General features: G+C 55.9%; 1 protein-coding gene across 2 annotated transcripts in view; it reads left to right on the top strand.

The window, feature by feature from the left end:
- The first annotated feature begins 293 nt into the window (after nt 1–293).
- Nucleotides 294–24,988, top strand: part of ONECUT3 (one cut homeobox 3) — a 31,546-nt gene continuing 6,851 nt past the window's right edge. Inside the window, exons 1-2 of one of the 2 annotated variants that reach the window (XM_058040656.1) lie at nt 294–319; nt 519–1,432. In XM_058040656.1, coding sequence (XP_057896639.1) covers nt 532–1,432 — 901 coding nt within the window. In that variant the 5' untranslated portion in view covers nt 294–319; nt 519–531. Of the gene's footprint in view, nt 320–402; nt 1,433–24,988 lie in introns of those variants that run through there. The other variant, XM_058040655.1, reaches the window with a different exon arrangement.

Below are 24,988 nucleotides of genomic sequence, written 5' to 3' on the forward strand. Positions count from 1 at the left end.
GGGGCGGGGGGGCGGCTCGGTGCGCCGGGGGGGCGGGGCGGGGCGGCGCTGACGTCACGCCGCGGGCCAGAGCGAGGCTGCCGGGAGCCGGCGGCCGAGGCTCCGCAGCCGCCCCGCACCGAGCCCCGCGCCCCGCGCACCGCCCGCGCCCGCGCCCAGCCCCGCGCCCCCGGCCCCGCGCACGGCAGGGCGGGCGGCGGGCGCACCATGCCGGCCTGACCGCGGGGCGCGGACATCGATCCCCGGGCGCGGAGTCTGAATTAATCCGGGCAGCCGGCGCGGGGAGGGGGGGCGGCGGTGGAGGAGGAGGAGGAGGAGGAGGAGGAGGCGGCGGCGGCGGGGGGGTGGGGGAGGAAGGCAGCGAGCGAGCGGGCGAGGCAGCGGCAGAGCCCGGCGGCCACCATGGAGCTGGCGATGGAGAACCTGGGCAGCCTGCACGGAGTCCCGCACTCGCAGCCCGCCGAGCTGCTGAGCCCCGCGCACGGGCGGCAGAGCTCGCACCGCAACCTGGTGCCGCACGGCCGGCCCGCCATGGTCTCGGGCATGGCCTCCATCCTGGAGGGGGGCGACTACCGCGGCGAGCACAGCCTGGGAGCCCCGCTGCACCCCGCCATGAGCATGTCCTGCGAGTCGCCCTCCGGCATGAGCCTGAGCAGCACCTACACCACGCTGACTCCCCTGCAGCACCTGCCGCCCATCTCCACCGTGTCGGAGAAGTTCCACCACCCGCACCACCACCACCACCACCACCACCCGCACCAGCGCCTGGCCGGCAACGTCAGCGGCAGCTTCACCCTCATGCGCGACGAGCGGAGCTTGGCCTCCATGGGCAACCTCTACAGCCACTACCCCAAGGACATGCCGGCCATGGGGCAGCCCCTATCGCCGCTGCCCAACGGGCTGGGCAGCCTCCACAACGCCCAGCAGCCGCTGGCCCCCTACGGCCCCGCCGGCCACTTGCCCAACGAGAAGATGCTCTCGCCCAACGGCTTCGACTCGCACGCCGCGATGCTGTCCCGGGGCGAGGAGCACCTGGCGCGGGGGCTGGCGGCGCCCAGCTCGGCCATGATGCCGCCGCTCAACGGGATGCACCCGCACGGGCACCCGCACGGGCAGCCCGGAGCGTCGCTGCTGGGCGAGCGGGAGCGCCCCGCGCCCGGCCCCGGCTCCCAGCCCGGCGGCTCCGGCCAGGTGGAGGAGATCAACACCAAGGAGGTGGCCCAGAGGATCACGGCCGAGCTGAAGCGGTACAGCATCCCGCAGGCCATCTTCGCGCAGAGGATCTTGTGCCGCTCCCAGGGGACCCTCTCGGACCTGCTGCGGAACCCCAAGCCCTGGAGTAAGCTCAAGTCCGGCCGGGAGACTTTCCGCAGGATGTGGAAATGGTTGCAGGAGCCGGAATTTCAGAGGATGTCGGCGCTCAGACTGGCAGGTAGGACACGGCACGGCTCGGCTCGGCTCCTCCGGCCGGGTGGGTCAGGGGGTGCTGCGAACACGCGTGGGAACCCTCGGCGGTTCCGGGGTTGCCATCACGAACTGGGGCCGGGCCCTGGCGGTGTTACCGATCTGGTTTGTGACCTTAAGACCAATGGGAATGAATTTATGTTTAAGGTGAGTTATACCTGAGGCGACCTCCCGCTCCCCGGGCCTGCCGCTGCCCGCGAGAGATGCGGGATCGCGGCTGGAAGGAGCCCGGAGCTGCCCCTTGGCCGCCGCCCGTTCTCCTGCCGTGGGGATTTCCCTGTCGGTGCCGCCGAACCGGCCCCGTGGCCGTGGCTCAACCCCGGGACTGCTCCGCCGCCGCTTCGGCCGCCGCCTCTCGGTGCCGGGGCCGCGCTCGGGGGAATCTCCTGGCCGGGGCTGCCCCCGGCAGAAGCACCGAGCCCCGTGTCTCAATCCCCGGCTGATCGAGGGCTCTCAGCGCCGTTCCCGCGGTCCCGGGCTGGCTCTGGGCCGAGGCTGTGCTGGAGGAACGCGCGATCTGAGCCGGGGGTGGCGGGGAAGGGACCGGAGGGTGCGACAGAGGGGACAGAGGGGACAGCGGGGCCGTGCCCGGTGCTCCCCCGCCAGCCCCGGCCCAAAGCCGCCACCCCCGGAAACACAACCGGAGCTCTTGGCTCCGCGGGGCCGAGCCGTGGCGGACAAAACACGCGTTAGTGATTTTTTAATTTATTTTTTAAGAAATCCGAGCTCCCCGTGGGGACGGGCGAAGGCACCGACGAGGACCCGCCGTTATTTATGGGGAAGAGCAGCGTTCATATGTATTTAGTGTAATTCAGTTGCTCTTTAATTAGGGCAGGGTAGTGGCATCTTTTAGTTCCAGTCGATGCCCTATTGAAAAGCACTTAATAGAATGCAAATTGTTCCTGGCTTTACAAGGTTCTGGTAAATAAAGATTTAAACACTGCCGCGATCGGCCGTTTAATGCCCCCGTTGTTGGGGCTAATTGAGCAGCGGGCTCGGGCTTCTGCCTCGCCAGAATTGGAAATAATAATGAATAATTCAAAAATAATAGGAGTAATAATAATTTAAAATATCCGTGATGGTGATGATGAAAAGGCGGCCGCAGCTGGGGGAAGCTCGGGGGGAGCCCTCTTCTCGGCCCGCCTGGAGAGCTCCTTCTCCTCGGCCAGGGTCAGGGACCCCTGTCCCCAACCGGCTCGTAGGGTCCCTGTCCCTGCTGTCGCCTCTTTGCTCTCTGCACCGCCGTGGGAGATTTATTCTCCCCAAAATTATTTTTCTTCCCGAGCACCGTTTCCCCCGCCGCCAGAGCCGCCATGTCCCCATTATTTACAGCAATCAACCCCCCAGATTTCCGGGGAACGGGATTTGTTCATTTGCTCTCCGTGAAAACAGGAAAAAACCCACCAAGCACCAGCCCAACCTCCCGTCCCGAACCTGCCCGTGCCGCTCCGAGCTCCCCACGCGGGACCGGCACCGGGTCCGCTCCTGGAGGGGCTCGGCCGAGCCGCCCCCCCGGTTCTGCCGCTTTGTTCCGGCCCCGGGCCCCGCTCGGTCCCGCTTTCGTTTCGCTCTTTCCACCCTCTCGCCCGCCCGGGCCCGGCCCTGGTTCCGCCCCAGCCCCGAGCGGCGGCTCCGGGGGAAGGGGCAGCGCTGGGGGGGCTGAGCCCGAACCCCCGATCGGTGCCGCTGAATCCCAGCCCGAGGCCTCGGGGCGAGCCCGCCCGTCCCTTCCCGTTCCTTTCCAGGCTGGGGGCCTGGAGGGCTCCCGATGGTTGCCACTTTCGGCAAGCAGGGAAGGGACCTGGGCGGCGAGAGGAATTTTTCCTTCCCAGTAAAAGGCAAAAAAGAAAAAAAATTTGTTCGACTTTTGTGCTCGTGTGGCGCGGCCGGGACACGGACTGGTCCTGGTTCTGATCCTATTCCTGGTTCTATTCCTATTTCTCTTTCTGGTCCTATTCCTCATTCTGCTCCTGTTCTATTCCTAGTCCAATTCCTATTCCTCCTTCTGCTCCTGGTTCTATTCCTATTCCATTCCAATTCCTGTTCCTCGTCCTGCTCCTGGTTCTATTCCTATTCCTGTTCCTGGTCCTGTTCCTGTTCCTGGACCCGGTCCTATTCTTATTCCTCTTCTCTTTTTTCATTTGTTTTGTTCCTATTTTTGATGCCAGCCCTGGTCCCGGTCCCGGTGCCGGTCCGGGGCCGCAGGAGTCCATCTGATGGATTAGTCCGAGTCACTGAGCCGCGGATCGATGACCACGCCGGGCCCTTAGAAATGGCACCCGCCGCTTTTCTCTCCTCTTTCCAGCCCAGTTCCCCCCGTCCCGCCGCCCCTCCGCAGATGAACCATTAATTAATTATTCAGCCGGGAGATGAGGGGGCCGCAGCTCCGGCCGGCCCCCAAGGGGCTCCGCACAAGAGGAGGGGTCCCACGGAGGAACATCTGGGCAGCAGCTGGCCGTGCCCAGCCCGTCCCCTCGGGTTCATCCCCCGCTCCACATTAATCCCCACCAACTCCGCCAGGGCCCGTGGGGGACGCGGAGCTCCCACGGTGCCACTTTTGGGGGTCCCTGCAGGTGTGTGACCCCCACCCGCTGAACCCCGGGGCTCTGGGGGCGGAAAGGCCCCGGCTCCGTCCCCGAGGGGCGATGGGGGAGATTGGGAGCGTTCCTGCGCCCCCATCCCCGCGTGTCCTCCCCACGCTGTGTGTGTCTCGCGTGGCTCTGGGTGCGCCCCCATCGCTGCCCCCTCCGTTGGGAGCCCCCTCCCCGAATTTATTCCGACGCTCAGCACCAGGAAATTCGCCCGTGGTTATTTCTCGGGAGGGCGGCCAGGCCGTGGTGTCCCTTTGGGGCGCTCGGGGATCTCTCCTGTCGGGTTTTCCCCGGCTGTGCGTGGAATTCACCCCGCGCCTGGGGTGCGGCTGGCCCTGAGGGGCCCGGCGGCTCCTGCTGCTTTTGCATTCGCTTCTGCTTTTCCTCCTCCAACCTTTCGTTTTCTTTTTCCATTAACACTTCCACTTCCCACTCCCGTTTTTTCGTTCTTCATTTTAATTTTTTCTGTTTGTTTTAACTTGTTTTTTGTTCGTTTTCTTTCTTTCTTTCTTTCTTTCTTTCTTTCTTTCTTTCTTTCTTTCTTTCTTTCTTTCTTTCTTTCTTTCTTTCTTTCTTTCTTTCTTTCTTTCTTTCTTTCTTTCTTTCTTTCTTTTTTCTTTCTTTCTCTCTCTCTCTCTTTCTCTCTCTCTCTCTTTCTCTCTTTCTTTCTCTCTTTCTCTCTTTCTCTCTCTCTCTTTCTCTCTTTCTCTCTCTCTTTCTCTCTCTCTCTCTCTCTTTCTCTCTCTCTTGCCTTCTGACCTTCTTTCTTGCCTTCCTTCTTTCTTTCATTTTTCTTCCTTTCTTCCTTTCTTTCCCATTCTTTCCCATTCTTTTCCTCTCTTTCCAATTCTTTTCCTTTCTTTTCCTTTCTTTTCCATTATTTTCCTTCCTTTCCATTTCTTTCTTTTCCTTTCTTTTTTAATTCTCCCTTTCCCATGAATCCCTTCCCTGAACACGTCTCCACCGCAGCACAAAGCGTCGTTTTCCAACACAAACCCCAAAACCACCCCGAAACTGCGAGCACAACCGCGGGGCTGGGCCGAGGCAAATGCCCGAGAGCTTTGCCAACACCAATAATTAATATCACTAATTAATACCGCGAATTATTACACAGACGTGCTAGAAAAAGCGACAAGATGGCGCTGAATAAAAAGCCGGGAAATATATAATTTTTAAAATATTTTTTTCACGAGTTTTGTTTTAATTTCAGCCTCTTTCAAACGACTTTGGCCCAACGACGGCTCCTCCCGGCCCACGGTCCCCGAGCACCGGGCGGCCCCGGTCCTGGCCCGGTCCTGGCCCGGGAGAGCGGCAGAAAACCGCGCACGGTTTCGATGCTTTCGATCCGTGCGTGGCCGCAGGCGACGGGGAAAAGGAGCCGCAGCCGCGGAGAGCTCTGGAGGACCGGGAGCAAATGGGTTTTGTCGCCGTAAAATGGGCGAAAACGAGATTTTGGGGCTCCTGGCTCGCAGCGGCTCCTCCCGGCCCGGGTGAGCTGCACAGGCTGGAAATTGAAGAAAGATTCGGGGAAGGAGGCAAAGCTTTGTCCCAGCTGGGAAACAAAAACCACCAAACCAAACCCTTAAAAGTGTGGGTGTTTTTGTTTTGGTTTGGATTATATATATTTTTTTAAACTTGAATTACTTGATTTTTTTTTCTTAAATTATTATTTTATTTTGCCAATTTTTTTTTTTTTTTTTTTTTTTTTTTTTTTTTTTTTTTTTTTTTTTTTAGCTCGTAAATATAATTGGAACGAGATGAGCTTTTTAAGGTCCCTTTTGAAGCAAGTTTTTTGGGATTTCGTGAATTAGAGGTGACTTTCTCCGCCGGTGCGGAGCAGCCACCGCCGGCATCCCCCCGGCTGCGCGGGTGCGGCCGCTGCGCGCTGCGCTGCTCGCCCTGCGCCGTGTCCTGCAGCTCCTGATGGTCCTCACTGCCTGAATCCCGCAGCTCCTGGTGTCCCTCACTGCCTGAATCCCGCAGCTCCTGGTGTCCCTCATTGCCTGAACCCCGCAGCTCCTGGTGTCCCTCATTGCCTGAATCCCGCAGCTCCTGATGGTCCTCACTGCCTGAACCCCGCAGCTCCTGGTGTCCCTCATTGCCTGAATCCCGCAGCATCTCGTGTCCCTCATTCCCGAACCCCGTGTCCTGTAGCTCCTCGTGTCCCTCATTCCTGAACCCCGCAGCTCCTCGTGTCCCTCATTCCCGCACCCCGTGTCCCGCAGCTCCCGGTGTCCTTTATTCCTGAACCCCGCAGCTCTCGGTGTCCCTTATTGCCCGAACCCCGCAGTTCCTCGTGTCCTTCATTGCCTGAACCCCAGAATTCCCGGTGTCCCTCATTCCGGAACCCCGTGTCCCGCAGCTCCTGGTGTCCCTCATTCCTGAACCCCGCAGTTCCTGGTGTCCCTTATTGCCCGAACCCCGCAGTTCCTCGTGTCCTTCATTGCCTGAACCCCGGAATTCCCGGTGTCCCTCATTCCCGACCCCCGTGTCCTGTAGCTCCTGGTGTCCCTCATTCTTGCACCCCGTGTCCCGCAGCTCCCGGTGTCCTTTATTCCTGAACCCCGCAGCTCTCGGTGTCCCTCATTGCCTGAATCCCGCAGTTCCTGGTGTCCCCCACTTGCCCGGCCCCGTGTCCCGCAGCTCCGGGCGTCCCTCAAATCCCGATGCTCCCGGTGTCCCTCATTGCCCGAACCCCTCAGCTCCTTGTGTCCCTCATTTCCTGTGTCCCGCAGCTCCTGGTGTCCCTCATCCCCAAATCCCATATCCCGCAGCTCCTGGTGTCCCTCACTGCCTGCACCCCGTGTCCCGCAGCTCCTGATATCCCTCATTCCTGAACCCCGCAGCTCCTGGTGGTCCTCATTGTCTGAACCCCGTGTCCCGCAGCTCCTGGTGTCCCCTCATTCCCGAACCCCGTGTCCTGCAGCACCTGATGGCCCTCATTTCTGAACCCCGCAGCTCCTGGTGTCTCTCACTGCCCAAATCCCGATGCTTCTAGTGTCCCTCATTCCCGAACCGCAGTTCCTGGTGTCCCTCACTGCCCAAATCCCACAGCTCCCGGTGTCCCCCATTGCCCGAACCCCGTGTCCCGCAGCTCCTGATGGTCCTCATTTTCTGAACCCCGCAGCTCCTGGTGTCTCTCACTGCCTGAACCCCGCAGCTCCTGGTGTCCCCTCATTCCCGTGTCCCGCAGCTCCTGGTGTCCCTCATTGCCCGAACCCCGCAGTTCCTCGTGTCCTTCATTGCCTGAACCCCGGAATTCCCGGTGTCCCTCATTCCCGAACCCCGTGTCCCGCAGCTCCTGGTGTCCCTCATTCCTGCACCCCGTGTCCCGCAGCTCCTGGTGTCCCTCATTCCTGAACCCCGCAGTTCCTGGTGTCCCTTATTTCCCGTGTCCCTCAGGTCCTGGTGTCCCCCATTTCCCGTGTCCCGCAGCTCCTGGTGTCCCTCATTGCCTGAACCCCATTTCCCACAGCTCCCGGTGTCCCTCATTCCTGCAACCCGTGTCCCGCAGTTCCTGGTGTCCCCCATTTCCCGTGTCTCGCAGTTCTTGGTGCCCCTCGTTCCCGAACCGCGCAGTTCCTGGTATCCCCCATTTCCCGTGTCCGCAATTTCCCGGTGTCCCCTATTTCCCGTGTCCCCCATTTCCCGTGTCCCGCATTTCCCGTGTCCCCCATTTCCCGGTGTCCCCCATTTCCCGTGTCCCCCATCTCCCGGTGTCCCCCATTTCCCGGTGTCCCCCATTTCCCGTGTCCTGCATCTCCCGGCGTCCCCCATCTCCCGTGTCCCTCATTTCCCGTGTCCCCCATTTCCTGTGTCCCCCATCTCCCGGTGTCCCTCATTTCCCGTGTCCCCCATTTCCCGTGTCCCGCATCTCCCGTGTCCCCCATTTCCCGTGTCCCGCAGCTCCTGATGTCCCTCATTGCCTGAACCCCATTTCCCACAGCTCCCGGTGTCCCTCATTCCTGCAACCCGTGTCCCGCAGTTCCTGGTGTCCCCCATTTCCCGTGTCTCGCAGTTCTTGGTGTCCCTCATTCCCGAACCCCGCAGTTCCCGTGTCCCCCATTTCCCATGTCCCGCATCTCCCAGTGTCCCCCATTTCCCGGTGTCCCCCATTTCCCGGTGTCCCCCATTTCCCGTGTCCCGCATCTCCCGGTGTCCCCCATCTCCCGGTGTCCCTCATTCCCCGTGTCCCCCATTTCCCGTGTCCCCATCTCCCGGTGTCCCCCATCTCCCGGTGTCCCTCATTCCCCGTGTCCCCCATTTCCCGTGTCCCCATCTCCCGGTGTCCCCCATTTCCCGTGTCCCCCATTTCCCGTGTCCCCATCTCCCGGTGTCCCCCATTTCCCGTGTCCCCCATCTCCCGGTGTCCCCCATTTCCCGGTGTCCCCCATTTCCCGTGTCCCGCAGCTCCCCGCACCCTCCGCGCCTCCTCCTTATCAGCGCGGCGGGGCCGCCTCGCTCCGCCCGCGGCTGTTTTTCTGTTTGCTCCTAATCTGCGCCTCAGAAGGGGCCAATAAACCTCCCGCAGGTTAAACATTAAATGGGGTTCCTTCCCCACACCCCCAGGAAACGCGCTCCCCTCTGCCCCCCACCCGCGCCCGCGGGGCTCTGCTCCCCCAAACGCTGCTCCCCAAATCCCCCGCGGGCTCTGAGCATCGCCCCAGCCCCGGGGGCCACGCCTGGAGCTTTTCTTGCCGCCTCCTTTTAATTTGGGTTCGCGTTTTGGGCGGGTTTTTGTCGGGTTTATCTTTTTCTGGGTGTACAACACGGGGGTGATAATTTTTTTTTCCTTGTCCTGTCAATCGCCACTGAAACCATAAGGGAGAGATAACAGAGAAGAGAAAACTCTCGGAGTGACCTTTGAATCAATTTGAAAAACCTCATTTAACTGATAAGTCTTGAAAGGCCCAGAACTAATTTGAAAATACATCTATTAAAATCTCATTGCCGCTGCCTGGGAGCTGCTGGGAAGGGTGTGCGAGGCGACTTGCTGGGGTCGGGGGAGCCGGGAGAGCAGGTTTGAGCCCTGGTCAACAAAGAGATTGCAGAGCTGACTGCAAAATGATGGGGCTTAGACCAGGAGAAAAATAAGAATATTAAAAGAAAATGGGTTTTTCTCTCCCAGCTGGTGGGGAAAGGGGAGATTTACAGCATTTTCCTGCCATAACCAGGCACGGAGTCTGGGAGCGCAGACAGAATATTGGATTTTTTTTTTATTTTTTTTTTCCCTTCACAAAACAAATCCAATATTTTCTCATTCTGCTCAGAGGCAGCTGCAGGGCTGGGGAACCTGTGGTTCTTTGGGGGCAGCTGTGCCCCACTGAGGGGTGAGGAGGAAGCTCTGTGCTCCCATCTCTGCGTTTTCTGCCCGGCTCCCTTGGTGCCAAAAAAGCAGAGGAAGAGGAGGGATGGTGAAGGCAGGAGAGGAGCAGAGGCAGGGCCCAGGCTCGTGTTTTCCTGCCTTGGCAATGTCCTGCCTTGCCCTCGGCATCACCTGGGTGTAAAGGAAACAAAAATCCCTGCAGGAAGCTCCTGACACAGAGAGCTCCTGGTGTGAGGCCGTTGTGGGTTGGGAGCAGGGTGGCGATGGCTGACTGGAAACACGAACGCAAAAATCAGATTTAAAATGAAATAAACTCCATCAGAGCCTGGTTTGAAGGAACTGAGCCATGGCAGCTTGGTGGGGGGGTGGAAATGCTCCTCCTGCTCCAGACCTTGGGTGCAATTTGGGATGCTGGGAGAGAATCCCAGCAGGACAGGCCGTGCTCCCTGCGGGAATCGCTGCTTCCCTGGCTGGGACAGAACTGGAGCAGTCACCTTCCCCAGGACAGGAAGAGTCTCCTGAGGTTCCCTGAGGTTTTTGGAAAGGTTCTAGGAGAGAGAGGCTGACCCTGAGCAGGAATGGAGGCATTGGGCAGCTTTGATCTGCCCTCACCCCATGTCCACCTTCATGGCTTCTTTTTTGGATTTGAGCTGAGATGTGCAAATTCCTGGAGTTTGGCAAGAAGCTGAAGCTTAAAGGAGCCCAGGACAGGTCCCAATTAACCCAGGACAGGTCCCATGAACCCAGGACAGGTGCCATGAACCCAGGACAGTCCCATGAACCTAGGACAGTTCCATGAACCCAGGACAGTCCCATTAACCCAGGACAGGTGCCATTAACCCAGGACAGGTCCCATGAACCCAGGACAGGTCCCATTAACCCAGGACAGTCCCATTAACCCAGGACAGTTCCATGAACCCAGGACAGGTGCCATGAACCCAGGACAGGTGCCATGAACCCAGGACAGGTGCCATGAACCCAGGACAGGCCCCATTAACCCAGGACAGGTGCCATTAACCCAGGACAGTCCCATTAACCCAGGACAGGTCCCGTTAACCCAGGACAGTTCCATTAACCCAGCACAGGTCCCATTAACCCAGGACAGGTCCCATTAACCCAGGACAGTTCCCATGAACCCAGGACAGTCCCATGAACCCAGGACAGTTCCATGAACCCAGGACAGTCCCATGAACCCAGGACAGTTCCATGAACCCAGGACAGTCCCATTAACCCAGGACAGTCCCATTAACCCAGGACAGGTCCCATGAACCCAGGACAGGTCCCATTAACCCAGGACAGTCCCATTAACCCAGGACAGGTCCCATTAACCCAGGACAGGTCCCATTAACCCAGGACAGTTCCATGAACCCAGGACAGGTGCCATGAACCCAGGACAGTCCCATTAACCCAGGACAGTCCCATGAACCCAGGACAGGTCCCATTAACCCAGGACAGGTCCCAGTTAACCCAGGACAGGTCCCATTAACCCAGGACAGGTCCCATGAACCCAGGACAGTTCCATTAACTCAGCACAGGTCCCATGAACCCAGGACAGGTCCCATTAACCCAGGACAGGTGACATGAACCCAGGACAGTCCCATTAACCCAGGACAGTTCCATTAACCCAGAACAGTTTCATGAACCCAGGACAGGTCCCATTAACCCAGGACAGGTCCCATTAACCCAGGACAGTTCTATTAACCCAGGACAGGTGCCATGAACCCAGGACAGTCCCATGAACCCAGGACAGGTGCCATGAACCCAGGACAGGTGCCATCAGCCTGGGACATGGTCTGACCCAGCTGGGATGGGCACCTGGCCCTGGCCCTGCTCCTGCACAGCCCCAAGGGCAGCACAGAGAGGTTGGGGCAGCCCCTGGTGTTGGAAACTGGCCCAAAAGGGAAGGTGGAGTCCAAAATGTTCCCTCCATCCTCATCCAGAAGCCATGCAGGGAGGTGCTGGCCAGCAGCAGCTTTTGGCAGCGTTTGGAATGTGTTTAATCCTGGCTCCATGCAGCACTGAGGCCGCTGAGCGGCAAAATTTGCTGATTTAATGGAAATTCAAAAATCTCGTTAATACCTCAAATGATACAGGGAGATCTCTGTATCCAGCAAGATGTAAAGCAAGTCTGGCTGAGATCGGAGATATGGATTTTTATAACCATTTGGTGCTGTTAAAAAATAGCAAAGCAAAGAAGCAACGTGGATTCTCTGGTGCTGGAAAGAGGGACCAAGATATTTAAAAAATAAGGACCCAATATTAAAATGGAGAGATGTTTGTATGGACACGGGTAGGATTTTAAGAATGACCCTAATAACTAAAAAATTTATTTTTTCATATACATATACATATATATACACACACACACACATATATATTTTATATATATGTGTATATATATTTGCTAAGTTCTTTTTATACATATATATGTATATATAAATTTGCTAAGTTATTGCTTATGTTATTTATTATAAATATAACATTTATATTTATATTTATATTATTTTGATATTCTATTTATAATGATTTTATATTTATTTTTATTAATTATAAATATAAAATTATATATAACTTTGTTAAGTTATTAGGATCATTCTTGGAATATATATAATGGAATATTTATATATTTTATATGTGTTTATATATATATATTCCATCAGGGATCTGCATCAACGCTGTAAACACTGGTGGTTTTTGCAGTGCGAGGAGAGGAGGTTCAGAAATTATTTTAAAGCCATTCCACGGGTGTTTTATGGCTGCAGGAGTTGGGTTTAAGGTGTTTTAAGGTGTTTCACAGGTGCTGAAGTCAAGCCTTGCCCACATGGGGGGGATGCAGGGATGCTGGGCTGAGATGGGCAGGGTCGCTCGTATTGCTTGGATTCACTTTGGGATTTGGGAAACCTCTGGGATTTGGGAAACCTCGTCAGCCCTGGCAGACTGAGGGTGGCTCAGCTCTGCCCAGCCTGGGAGAGGGAAATGGAAAATCTCTGTATGGAACAGGAGGGGAAAGCAGGGAAGGCTGGGACTGGCTGTATTCTCCGTGCTTGCAGAGGAGGGAGGAAAATCCCAATGTCTTGACAAAAAAAAAAAAACCTCCCAAAAAAGAAAAGAAAAAATAAAAAGGAAGAGCAAATTGCAGCTTTTCCTGCTGCTGCCATGCCCGGGGTACCAACCCCACTGTGCTGAGCTCAGGTTCAGCAGGAGGAGGCACCAAGGGGAGCTGCAGTCTCCCATCCCATCAGGCTGGAGGAGCGCGGAGCTCTCCTGCTGCAGGAATGACTCCAGAGAGCCCTGAATGTTCGTGCCTGGGGGTTTGGGTGTGCAGAGGGGGCTCGGTGTGTGGCACAGCGCTGAGGGCTCTGTGGGAACCCTAAGTGTCAGGTTTGGCTGTCAGGGACCCTACAGAAGCCCCAAAAGGACCAAGAGCAGGGCAAACACCTCGGGCCACAAGGAGTGCCCACAGTGAGAGCAGGGCACGGTCTGGGGCAGCCAAGGGCCATGGCAAGGGTGGCTTTGACCCCTGGGAAATGTCCCAAAGCCACCATTGGAGAGACACGAGCCGTGAAGTGGCCATGGATGAGCACTGCCCTCGTGCCTCAGTTTCCCTGGGCAGCCTGGGGCAGAGCTCTGGCAGTGCCAGGTTATGAAATCTGAGGAAGGGAGGCATTGGAAGATGACTGAGAAAATGTGGAACCAAATATCTGAAAGAGATCTCAAGACCTTGATTCATATCCTGACTCATTCCAGCACCAACTACCATCTCTCACAAACATCTGTCTAACCTACTGCTACAGAAATGTCTCCTGATAGTGAACTGAAACTTCCCTGAACTCTGTTATCAGTTTCTTTTTAGCATTTACCCCAAATCTGTAATTTCAGGCTGGGTGTATTATCAGAGAATATCCTAGGGAGGGGTCAGTCCGTCTTATTTCCCTTCATAGAGTCTTTCCCAAGCAGTTTCTATGGGCTAGTGGTAAATGCAAAAGGAATGGTAAAGTTGGTAAAAGATGGTAAAGAATTTGGTAAAAATGGTAAAGAATTTTTACGTGGACTTTTGGACCAAGTAACAATTCTCGGGTGCCCCGGAGCCTTTCGAGGTCCCTTTGTGGCCGATAAGGAGCCGGTAACGAGCGAAGCTTCTCCGCCAGGGATAAAATTGCAAATGCAGCGGGAGGTGCTGACGGGCGATAGCATCAGGGGCTGACAGAGATCTCAGCGCTCCGCGAGCTGCTCCCACCGCTGCCATTTTCACACTGATCTGCCCCTGTTCCGTGTTTTCCCCCATTTTCCGAGGGTTTCTTGTTTGCCCCGGCGCGGAGCCCCCCGATAATCCCAGCCCCGGGTGGGGGCGGATCTCGCTGCGGTTCCTGTGGGGATGGAGCCGCAGCTGGCGCAGCTGGGCTGGGATGGGACGCTCGGCGCTCGATGCCAAAGGGGTTTGGGCTCCCAGAGCCTCCCCAGAATGGGGGTGACCCCTCCCCATCCGCCCGCCAAACTCCAGGGAATGGGGGCAAATAGGGCAGGGATTGGGGCTGGGAATAGGGATTGGGAATGGGGGGAAATGGGGCAGGAAATAGGGGAAGGGAATGGGGGAAGCGAATAGGGCAGGAAATAGGGGCAAATAGGGCTGGGAATGGGGCAGGGAATAGGACAGGGAACAGAGGAAGGGAATAGGGGCAGGGAATGGGGGAAGGATGAAGGCATGGAATGGGGCAGGGAATGAGGATAGGGAATGGGGAAAGGGAATAGGGGAAAGGAATAGGGGCAGGGATTAGAGGAAGGGAATAGGGGCGGGAAATGTGGCAGGGAATAGAGACAGGGAATGGGGGCAAATAGGGCTGGGAATGGGGCAGGGAATGGGGCAGGGAATAGGGGAAGGAAATAGGGGCAGGAAATGTGGCAGGGAATAGAGACAGGGAATGGGGGCAAATAGGGCTGGGAATGGGGCAGGGAATGGGGGAAGGGAATAGGGGAAGGGAAAAGGGGAAGGGAATAGGTCAGGAAATGTAGAACGGGGTAGGGAATGGGGCAGGGAATAGAGGAAGGAAATAGGGGCAAACAGGACAAGGAATGAGGCAGGAAATAGAGGAAGGGAACGGGGCAGGGAATAGGGTAGGGAATAGGGGCAGGGAATGGGGGAAGGATTAAGGCATGGAATGGGGCAGGGAATGGGGAAAGGGAATAGGGGAAAAGAATAGGACAGGGAATGGGGACAGGGAACAGGGGCAGACGGGGGCAGGGAATAGAGGAAGGAAGTAGGGGCAGGAAATGTGACGGAATAGAGACAGGGAATGGGGGCAAATAGGGCTGGGAATGGGGCAGGGATTAGGGCAGGGAATATGGGCAGGGAATAGGGGCAGAGGATGGGGACAGGGAATGAGGGCAAATGGGACAGGGAATAGAACAGGGAACAGGGGAAGGGAATAGAGGAAGGGAATAGGGGCAAATAGGACAAGGAATGAGGCAGGGAATAGAACAGGGAATAGAACAGGGAACAGGGGAAGGGAATGGGGGCAAATGGGGTAGGGAATGGGGGAAGGGAATAGAGGAAGGGAATAGGGGCAAATAGGACAAGGAATGAGGCAGGGAATAGAACAGGGAATAGAGGCAGGGAATGGGACAGGGATTAAGGCAAGGAATGAGGCAGAGAATGGGGATAGGGAATGGGGGCAGATAGGGCAGGGAATAGAGGAAAAAAATGGAGCAGGAAATAGGTGAAGGGAATAGGGCAGGGAATGGGGGTAAATAGGGCTGGGAATGGGGACAGGGAATAGGGGAAGGGAATGGGGACAGGGAATAGGGAAGGGAATGGGGGCAAATAGGGATGGGAATGGGGCAGGGAATGGGGCTGGGAATAGGAGCAAATAGGACAGGGAATAGGGCTGGGAATGGGGCAGGAAAAAGGGGAAAATAGGACATGGAATGGGGCAGGGAATAGAGCAGGGAATGGAGTAGGGACAAGGGCAGGAAATGGGGTAGGGAATGGGGCAGGGAATAGGGCAGGGAGAGGGTGAGATGGTGACACTGCCCTGCCAGGCTTCAGAGTCCCCCCAAGGCCTCTGGAAATGGATGCCTGGATCAATGCCTGATGTTAATCCTCTTTTTGGGGCCAAGCTGTGGGATTTTGGTGACATTTCTCAAGTGCAATCAGCGAATCCCTGTCCTGGTGTTTCCCTGGGAACTCCTCTGCTGGACTGCCCAAAGCCACTGGCTCACTGGCCTGCACACACAGGCAGCCAGAAAACAGAAATTGAGAACAAATCATCAAAATCAGAGCATTTATTTGAGGAAAGGTGATTCCAAACTAGCTGGTTTTTCCTGGAAAAATTCTAAAAGCATCTCCCCAAAACCTCAACAGCCTTTTTCACCCAAAATGCTGATTCCTTTACCTTCACCACCCCCAAGAAAAAAAAAAACCCCAGATGATTTCTTTGCTCTGGTTTCTGTGACCATGGTGAGGTGGTGGCCCTGCTGTGGTTACCTGGGGGTGAGCCAGGTTCGTCATCCTTGGGAAAAGGGACCCTGGGGGACATTTAGGGCACTGGGGTGAGCCAGATTCTTCACCTGGTAGCATCCTGGAAGTGTCACTGTCACCTGGCAGTGCCCCCCAGCAGTGTCACTGTCACCTGGCAGTGCCTGGCAGTGTCTCCTGCTTTGCAAGAACAGGAGAAAAGAGGCAGGAATGGAAAGGGGAAACCAAGGGGCTGCTGGGCATTTCCCTGGGCACAACTGTGCCACCCAAGGGTCCCCTCGTTCCCTCCTCTCCTCCCTTTGCTCTTCCTCCTCTTTGTTTTCTTTCCCCTTTTTCTTTTCTTCTTTCCCTTTTATTTTTCTCCCTTTTCCCCCTCTTTTCTTTCCTTTTCTCCCTTAATTTGTTTTTCTTTTTTTCCCCCCTTTTTCTTTCCCCTTTTTTCCCCCTTTTCCTATTTTTCTCTTTTCCTTATATTTCTCCTTTTCTCTTTTTTTTTCTTGTTTATTTTTCTTTCCTTTTTTTTCTCTCTTCTTCTGCATCTCCTCCTTTCCCCCTTCTCCCTTTTTTCTCTCTCCCTTCACTTTACTCCCTTTCCTTTTCACTCATTTCTTTGCTCTCTTTCCCCCCTTCACTCTCTCCTTTCCTTCTCAACCCATTTCACCCCCAAACCCCTTTCCAAGAGAAACCATTCCCTGGAACCATCCCAAGCCCCTTCCCCAGCTCTGCTGTCCCATTCCATGGGCAAGGAATGGGGCAGGGAATGGGAAAAGGAATGGGGTAAGGAATGGGGCAGGGAATGGGACAGGGAATAGGAGCAGTGGACAAGCAGGGAATGGGGCAGGGAATGCACAGAGTATAGGGCAGGGAATGGGGTAAAGAATGGGATAAGGAATGGGGCAGGGAATGGGGATAGAATATAGGAGCAGAGAATGGGGAAAGAGAATAGGGGCAGGGAGCAAGCAGGGCAGGGAATGGGACAGAGAATGGGACAGGGAATGGGGCAGGGAATAGAGGCAGGGAATGGGACAGGGAATGGGGGTAAGGAATGAGGTAAAGAATAGGATAAAGAATGGGATAAAGAATAGGGCAGGGAATGGGGCAGGGAATGCACAGGGAATAGGGGAAGGGAATGGGGTTGGGAATACACAGGGAATGGGGCAGAGAACAGGGCAGGGAATGCATAGGGAATAGGGTAAGGAATTGGGGTATGGAATAGGGGCAGGGAATAGGGGCAGGAATGGGGTAAGGAATAGAGCAAGGAATGGGGCTGGGAATGAGGACAGGGATTAGGGCAGGAAATGGGGCAGGGAATGGGGAAGGGAATGGGGCAGGAATTAAGGTAGGGAATGGGGCAGGGATTGGGGCAGGGAATAGGGTAAGGAATAGGATAAGAAATAGAGGCACGGATTGGGGCAAGGAATGGGACAGGGAATGGGGTAAGGAATGCACAGGGAATTGGGGGAAGGAATGGGGCAGCTCCTGCGGGATGGATCCCCCTTCCCGCAGCCCTCCCCTCAAACCTGCCCGCGAGCTCCCGCCGGTCACGTCGCCATCAAAGTGATGTGCCAGCAATATCCAACACGCAGTTAAAGCCACTCGTGGGAGTTTCAATAAAATCGACCGGGCAGGATCAATGGGCTGCGCTGGCCCCATCCCCGCACGGAATGGGGCGGGGGAGCCGGGAAAAACACCCAGGGCTGCGAAATGGGGGCGGTGGGAGGGGGGAGCTGATTACAAATCCATCCCATCCTCGCCGTGATTAATTGCTGCGTTACCAGAAGGAACAGCGCGGGGTGGGGGTCATTTTTAAAGGTAACGTCGAGGAGGGAGCTTCTGTGCTGCCTTTGGAGGGGACGCGACAGGAGCCTTTTCCCGTGGGTTTCCCTCCAGGCAGGACGGAGCTGGGACAGTGATGGTTCACCCCAGCCCAGCAGCGATTTGGGATTTGGGAAGAGCCCTCCCCAGCCATGCAGGGGGAGCTGAACCCCATTCCCACCCAGCTGGCATCACTGACCCTGCTGTCCAGCGAGAAGGACCACCAGGGTGCAGGTTCCACCCTAAACCAGCCCCGAGCAGCCCTTTCACCCCACACTGGGGCTCTGAAAGGGCTCAGGGGGTCTCGCTCCTGCCCTCCCCGGAGATGCCCAGCTCAAATTAAAACATCATCCATCGCTGCGGTGGCAGCGCATAATCCCTGGCAGATCAGCGCAATTACTGCGGGAAATGCCTGGGGAGCCGAACTAATAACGCCGGCCGGTGGATTAAGAGTCACTGGCTTAGTGCCGGCCGTGCCACCGCGCCCGGGGCACACCCGGGGACACCCCGGGGACAGCGGGGTCCCGGTGGGGCTGGGGGCGGTGGGCGTGTGGCTGGGCGGGGGTTTGGGGTGGTTTTACTGCCCCATATGTGTGGGGCAATAGTGGGGCAGGGATGGGGCAGAGATGGACAGGGATGAGCAGGGATGGGGCCAGGGATGGGGAATGATGGGCAGGGATGGGGCAACGATGGAGGCAGGAATGGCCAGCGATGGGGCAGTGATAGGGCAAGAATGTGATGGGGGCAGTGATGGGCAGCAGTGGGCAGGGATGGGCGCAGGGATGGGGCAGTGATGGCGGTAGTGATGAGCAGCAATGGGCAGGGATGGGGCAGCGATGGGCAGGGATGTGGCAGCGATGGGCAGGGATGAGCAGCGATGGGGCAGTGATGGAGGCAGCGATGGGGCAATGATTGATCCGTGATGGACAGGGATGAGCAGCGATGGGGCAGTGATGGAGGCAGCGATGGGCAGCGATGGGGCAATGATTGATCCGTGATGGACAGGGATGAGCAGCGATGGGGCACACGGAGCTTCCCTGCCCCGCACCCGGGCCGGGCAGTGCCATTCCCGCAGCTGAATGCGGCTCCCGGCGCTGCCCAATACGTCCCCCCCTACGGGGCGAGAGTGGACCGCTCCATCCCGTGTGCGCGGAGCGGCCGGACCGGCCCATGGAGCTGAGCAAGGGGGGAGAGCAAGGGCCGGTCCATCGGGCGGCGGGGCGGGTGTGACGGGCTGTACCACTGCGCCGCCCCGGGGGGGAGCGCGCGCGGCCATCCGCAGGGGGGCGCCAGAGCGGCGGGGACGGCCCAGAGTGGCTGCGGAACGAACCATTGTCAGTACGGGGGGAGCGGGCGGGACTAGCGCTGCGGAATGGCGGGGGGGGGGAGCCGGGCTGGGACCCCTCCTCACCCTCAGCCCGGGAGGGGCCGGAGTCACCCTGGGCCAGAGGGGCGGGGGGGACACGCCTGAGGGGCCACACGGAGCGGCACAATGGAGCTGTGTCCCTGCCGGTGTCACAGAATTGCAGAGCGGCTCGGGCTGTGAGGGACCTCAGAGCCCATCCAGTGCCACCCCTGCCATGGCAGGGACACCTCCCACTGTCCCAGGCTGCTCCCAGCCCTGCCCAGCCTGGCCTTGGGCACTGCCAGGGATCCAGGGGCACCCGCAGCTGCTCTGGGAAATCCATTCCAGGGATGGATTCCACAATTCCTGATTCCCAATCTCCCACCCAGCCCTGCCCTGTGGCAGTGGGAGCCATTCCCTGTGTCCTGTCCCTGCAGGCCTTGTCCCCAGTCCCTCTGCAGCTCTCCTGGAGCCCCTTCAGGCCCCAAAAGGGGCTCTGAGGTGTCCCTGGAGCCTTCTCCTGTCCAGGTGAGCAGGCCCAGCTGTGCCAGGCTGGCTCAGAGCAGAGGGGCTCCAGCCCTGGCAGCATCTCCGTGGCTCCTCTGGCCTGGCTGCAGCAGCCCCACGTCCTCCTGCTGCTGTTGCCCAGGGCTGGGGCAGCTCTGCAGGTGGGGTCTGAGCTGAGCCCAGGGGCAGAGGGGCAGAATCCCCCCCTGCCCTGCTGCCCACGCTGGGGCTCAGCCCAGCACAGGGGGGGTTTCTGGGGCAGCCTGAGCCCCTCACCCACCAACAGCCCAAGTCCTTCCCCCAGGGCTGCTCTCCCTGTGCTCATCCCCAGGCTGTGCTCAGGGCTGGGATTGCCCTGCTGGGCTGGGCCTGCTCCCCGTGTGGGCTCTGTGCCAGGTGGGAACAGCTGGGATTTGGGGTCACACTGGAGCCAGATTTAGGGTCACACTGGGGCTGGGTGGTGACATGGGCTGACAGAGCACTGTGAATGCCTGGGGCTCCCCTAGACTGGGGTCTCACACCTTGAGGGGCTCCAGGCTGGATCTCCCTCCTGTCCTATGCTGCTGGAGTTCAGGGGTACCCAGAGCAGTCAAAGTCCCTGTACACATCATCCTGCCCACCCTCAGAGGGTCCTGGGGACACAAACCATGGACACCCCACCCTGAGGATTACAGACTGTCCTGGCTGTCCCTGCACCAGGGGCAGAAATCCAGCAGCCCACTGAGAACTGACTCAGCCAAGCCCCAAGGGACTGAGGGAGCTGGGGTTGCTCAGCCTGGAGAAAAGGAGACTCAGGGGTGCCCCCATCGCTCTCTGCAGCTCCTGAAAGGTGCCTGTGCTCAGCTGGGGCTGGGCTCTGTCTGCAGCAGCACTGACAGAACCAGAGCACACAGCCTCAAGCTGCACCAAGGGAAATTCAGGTTGGATATCAGGAAAAGGTTTTTTACAGAAAGGTGATAAAGTTCTGGAATGGCTGCCCGGGGAGGTGGTGCAGTCCCCATCCCTGGGTGTGTTTAACAAAGCCTGGATGTGGCACTGGGTGCCAGGGTTCAGCTGAGGGGTTGGGGCTGGGTTGGACTCGATGAAGTTGTGTGTGTGTTAATGGGTCTAGGATGTTAAGAGGATTATATTCTTTGACTCTTCCAGTTTGATCTAGAAATGATGCAGTGGAGGTCTCTTGGAGGTTTCTTCCAACCCAGTGATTCTGTGAATTCTGTGGATTCTGTGATTCTGTGACCTTCCCATCTCACACCCCGTAAACGCACCCAGGACCAGATTTCATCAGGACATGCAGGAAACTCTTGGGTTTTTCCCCTCCACTCCTTTTTCTCTGTCTCCAGCCCATGTTTTGTGGCTGATGATGGCTCTGGGCCCTCTCTGGGCACCACACTCTGATGAAGGATGTGCCATTTCCACTGAACCTGCTCATTGTCCCTGCTCAGAGTTCCAGGAGCAGCTGGAGGCAGGAACAGCCTGCTGGGAATCCCAAAGGGAGATCCTTGCTGCTCCTCTCCTGTGTGAAGGAGTGAGGAGAGAATGGAATGCACAGCCCCCCCAGCCACAAATGTCTTCTCTTTCACACAGTTTGCATTTATCTGAAATTCAGTGTGGACCAAATACTGATATGTAGATCTGCGAATCCCCCGTGTTTAATTAACATTTTAATTTATTAATTTACAATTTATTGGCCTATTTAGTAAATATTATTTACACATTCTGGAACAACTCAAGCTGCAGGAGTGGTCCTTCAGAAGCAAACTTGGAAGTGGATCCTTCAGCTGACAGAGCTCATCCTGCAGCACAGCATGAATCAGTGTGAATGAAAATCCATGGGCTAACAAGTTCAGTGTCACAGGGATGCCACCCTGGATTCCCATCACAGGCTCCTTGTCCAGCATTACCTTGTTGTCACAGAATGGAAAATCCTGAGTGTAGGAGCACTGGGGGGTGGGATGGTGGGGATGGACAGAGACGGGAGATCTCTGCAGCCAGGTCAGGAATTTGGGGTTTATTGCAAAGGGCCTGGGTGCAGGGCCCTGCTGGGAGCTGCCAGGCACAGCTCAGAGCAGGCCTGAGAGGAGAGAGGGGGAGAGAGGATGAGAGGGTAAGAGAGTAAAAGGGGTAAGAGAGTAAGAGGCAAGAGCTAAGAGGGCGAAGTTCCCATTACAATACAATAAATTTTCTTCCATGTTGAATATTCTGATTCTCACTAACCAATCTAGTACAATATACAAATCCTATAGCATTTCCATACAGCCTATAAGAATCACTACATTACCATACTGTGTTACATTTTAAACCCTAAAAACTCCTCTTTGGGCCCCTTCTACCAAGCTGTAGGGTCTGCTCAGACCCTTGCAAGCAGAGGGTGTTGTTCTATCAAAAGGGGATTACCTTCAGCCAGCCACACCATTGTTTTCCTGTTGTTCAGTAACTGAGGGATCTCAAAGCTTGCTTTCATTTCAATCTCCCTTATAGTTTCTATATTCTCAAAATCTTTTGCCAGACAATCATATTTATAAGGCTTTCCTGTTTCACCTTCCCAACATCTGAACTGGAAGGGACCCTTCAGGGATCATGAGTCCAGCCCTGCCCAGCCACCCCGACAATCCCACCCTGAGCATCCCTGGCAGCCTTGGGGCCAGGAGGATTTCCTGGGGTACCCATCACCCTTGGAGGGAAGAACCTTTCCCTAAAATCTGACCCAACACCAGCCTCCCCTGCATCCATGGCACAAATCATCCTCCAAACTCCCCCTTTTTCCCCCCAGAATCTGTAGCAGGGGCTCTCGCACCAGCGCTGAGCACAAGCTGGCTCCGAGGAAAACTCATTCCAGGGGATGGAGCATTTCCAGCCTCATCCCCTCCGCCCTGCCGTCCCTCCGGGCGCTGCCGCCTCACTCCGGCACTTCATTAGCACCAATTTGCTCTCGTCTCGCTAAGTGCTGCTGACTCGGGAGAGGAGCGAGCGGATCCGAGCAGCTCCGGGGCTCCTGCCCAGCCCTGCCTGGCCACGGCAGCGCTCCAGTCCCGGCAGCAGCTCCCCATGGCCGTGGTGTCCTCTGGAGCAATAAAAGCAGCTGATTCTGGTCCAAAAACAGGCCTGGAAAGGGAGGAAATGGGACAAATGGGGGAAATGTTCGCAGCAGAGCTGATCCCCATTCCCCTGGGTGATGGGGAGAGCAGAGCAGGGCACCAGGTCTGCCTTCACAAAGGAGGCTGGAAAAGCGAGTGGGAAATGAAACCCGTGCAGAAAGGAAATGTTCTTAACAACAAATTCACCTTTTTAAAAGTCATGTGAAGCTGTTTTGGTGTCCCTGAGAGGGGTTTGGTGGCTGCCATCAGGGCCAGACCAGCTCTCCTGGGGAGGACAAGGGTAAAACCAGTGGAGGGATGGAGCCGAGCAGAGCTGCAGCAGCCACAGCTCCTTTGGATCGCTTCAGCCACCCTCAAACCACACAAACTCCTCTGCTTCAGCGCTGGGAAATCTGAAAATGCCACCCTTGGAAGGGCAGGCCAGGCTTGAGAAGTGCAGGAGAGGAAATGAGCTGTCCTGGAGGCTGAGCCCAAATCGGGACCCCCATCTCGGGAAGGACACCCTGGCACCCAAGAAGGGCACAGAGGGCTCGAGCTTCCCTTTCCAGCCCCTTCCCTCCAGATGCCAACCCCTGGGGCTGTGGGGGACCTGTGGGGTGCTTGGTGTGGGTGGCTGGCACAGCCAGATCCAGTGCATTATTTCTAGATCAAACTGGAAGAGTTGAAGAATACAATATCTGAACATCCTAGACCCATTAACACACACACAGAACATTAATTTACTAACTTCATAGGCAAATTTCAGCTGCAAAGGCTCTAACCAAGAATTTACCACCTATCACCGTTTTAAAACCTAAAGATCACCTGCAAGGGTCGATAACAAATTTCTAACCTGTAAGAAAAGTACATATAGAAAAATATACAGTGCAAAACAAATGCTGGATCCAGCTCAGCTGGATCAGAGCTGCTCCCTGGGCTGGGGCACCAAAACCTCAGTGAGGGAAGGTTTGGAAAGGTTTGGGAAGGGAAGGGAAGTGTGAAAAACGCCAATCACTTGTTTTTAAATTTTTAAAAGTTTGATATTGATAAAATGGTTATAAAAATAGTAATATAATTAGAGTAATAATGATTTTGGACGATTTGGATTAGGACAATATGAGACAATTAAAACAAAGAGTTACAGACATCCGGGTACATTTTCTGGGCAGCATAAGCTGGAAAAAGGACACAGTTAACAGAGGATTAACCCTTAAAAACCATAACCTGTTGCATATTCATACATCTCATACATGATGCATAAATTCCATTCAAACACAGGATTCAATCTGGTCATCATCAACTTCTTCCTCTGAATCCTAATGGTGTCTTCATGGCTGAGCAAGGTGGGAAGAAGTTCGTTTCTTCTGACAATGGAACAATAAATTCTCTTTCTCTGAAAGATTCAGGTGTCCTGTGGCTGCCATCCCAGTGTGTCCTCTCTTTAAAAAAAGTATCTTACATAGCATAGTTTCTATTTTAACATTTTGTTATAACCGAAAACTATATTTACCACGCTAGTTAAGGATATTAATACACCATCACTTTCTAACACAACACATATAAAATTCATTTTAATATTTGTGAAAAGCCAATCATAAAATACGCATTTTTCACAGGGAGGGAAAGCAGGGAAGTGCAGCAGGACAGGGAAGCACAGGCAGCAGCGCTTTTTCTCACCTCATCTCCTCTCATCTCCTCATGGGCAGCGCTCAGAGGAAGATTTAATTCGCTGGGCTCGGGGAGCTGCTCACCAATGCCCAGGGGCTCTCCCTGTCCCCGAGCTGCCAGGGACACCAGGGACACCGGCAGGGAAGCCTGGTCCCACCAGGGGACACGTGGTGGCACAGGGACACGTGTGGGGCTGGCCCGTGTCAGTCCCACTGGGATTTTCTGGGATGCTCTGCAGCTCCTCACTGCATCTCCCACACTCTGAGGGGCCTCTGATGGGGTTTTTTATCACTACAGAGTGGCTGAGATGCTGTAGGACCATGGCACCCAAAGTTCCCCACAAGTTTGAGGTGATTTTGTAATTGTGTGCAGCTGGAGGCTGGGGAATCCCAGGAATGGGCACTGCAGGGCAGGCTCTGCAGGTCATTCCATGGTTGGCACTGTGAGAAGTGATACTCACTTCCAAAAAAATTATACTCTCTTCCAAAAATTTAAAAAGTGTATTAAAACCTTATCAAAAATACAACAGCAGGCTGAACAGAGAAAATATTACAGCACCTGAAGCAGGGTATTTTTCCCACCATGTGCTCACCCATGCAACAGAAATTTTGCCATTTAACCCTTTGGTTCCTCCCAAAGTTCTATCCATCAACTCCTTCTTTGCTGTCCAGTGGTGGAATTCACTTCCTTAAATCCTGATTGGAGCTCAGGTGCTGCCATAGTGAC

Source organism: Melospiza georgiana, chromosome 26 (assembly GCF_028018845.1).
Source record: "Melospiza georgiana isolate bMelGeo1 chromosome 26, bMelGeo1.pri, whole genome shotgun sequence".
In the NCBI taxonomy this organism is placed as follows: domain Eukaryota; kingdom Metazoa; phylum Chordata; class Aves; order Passeriformes; family Passerellidae; genus Melospiza; species Melospiza georgiana.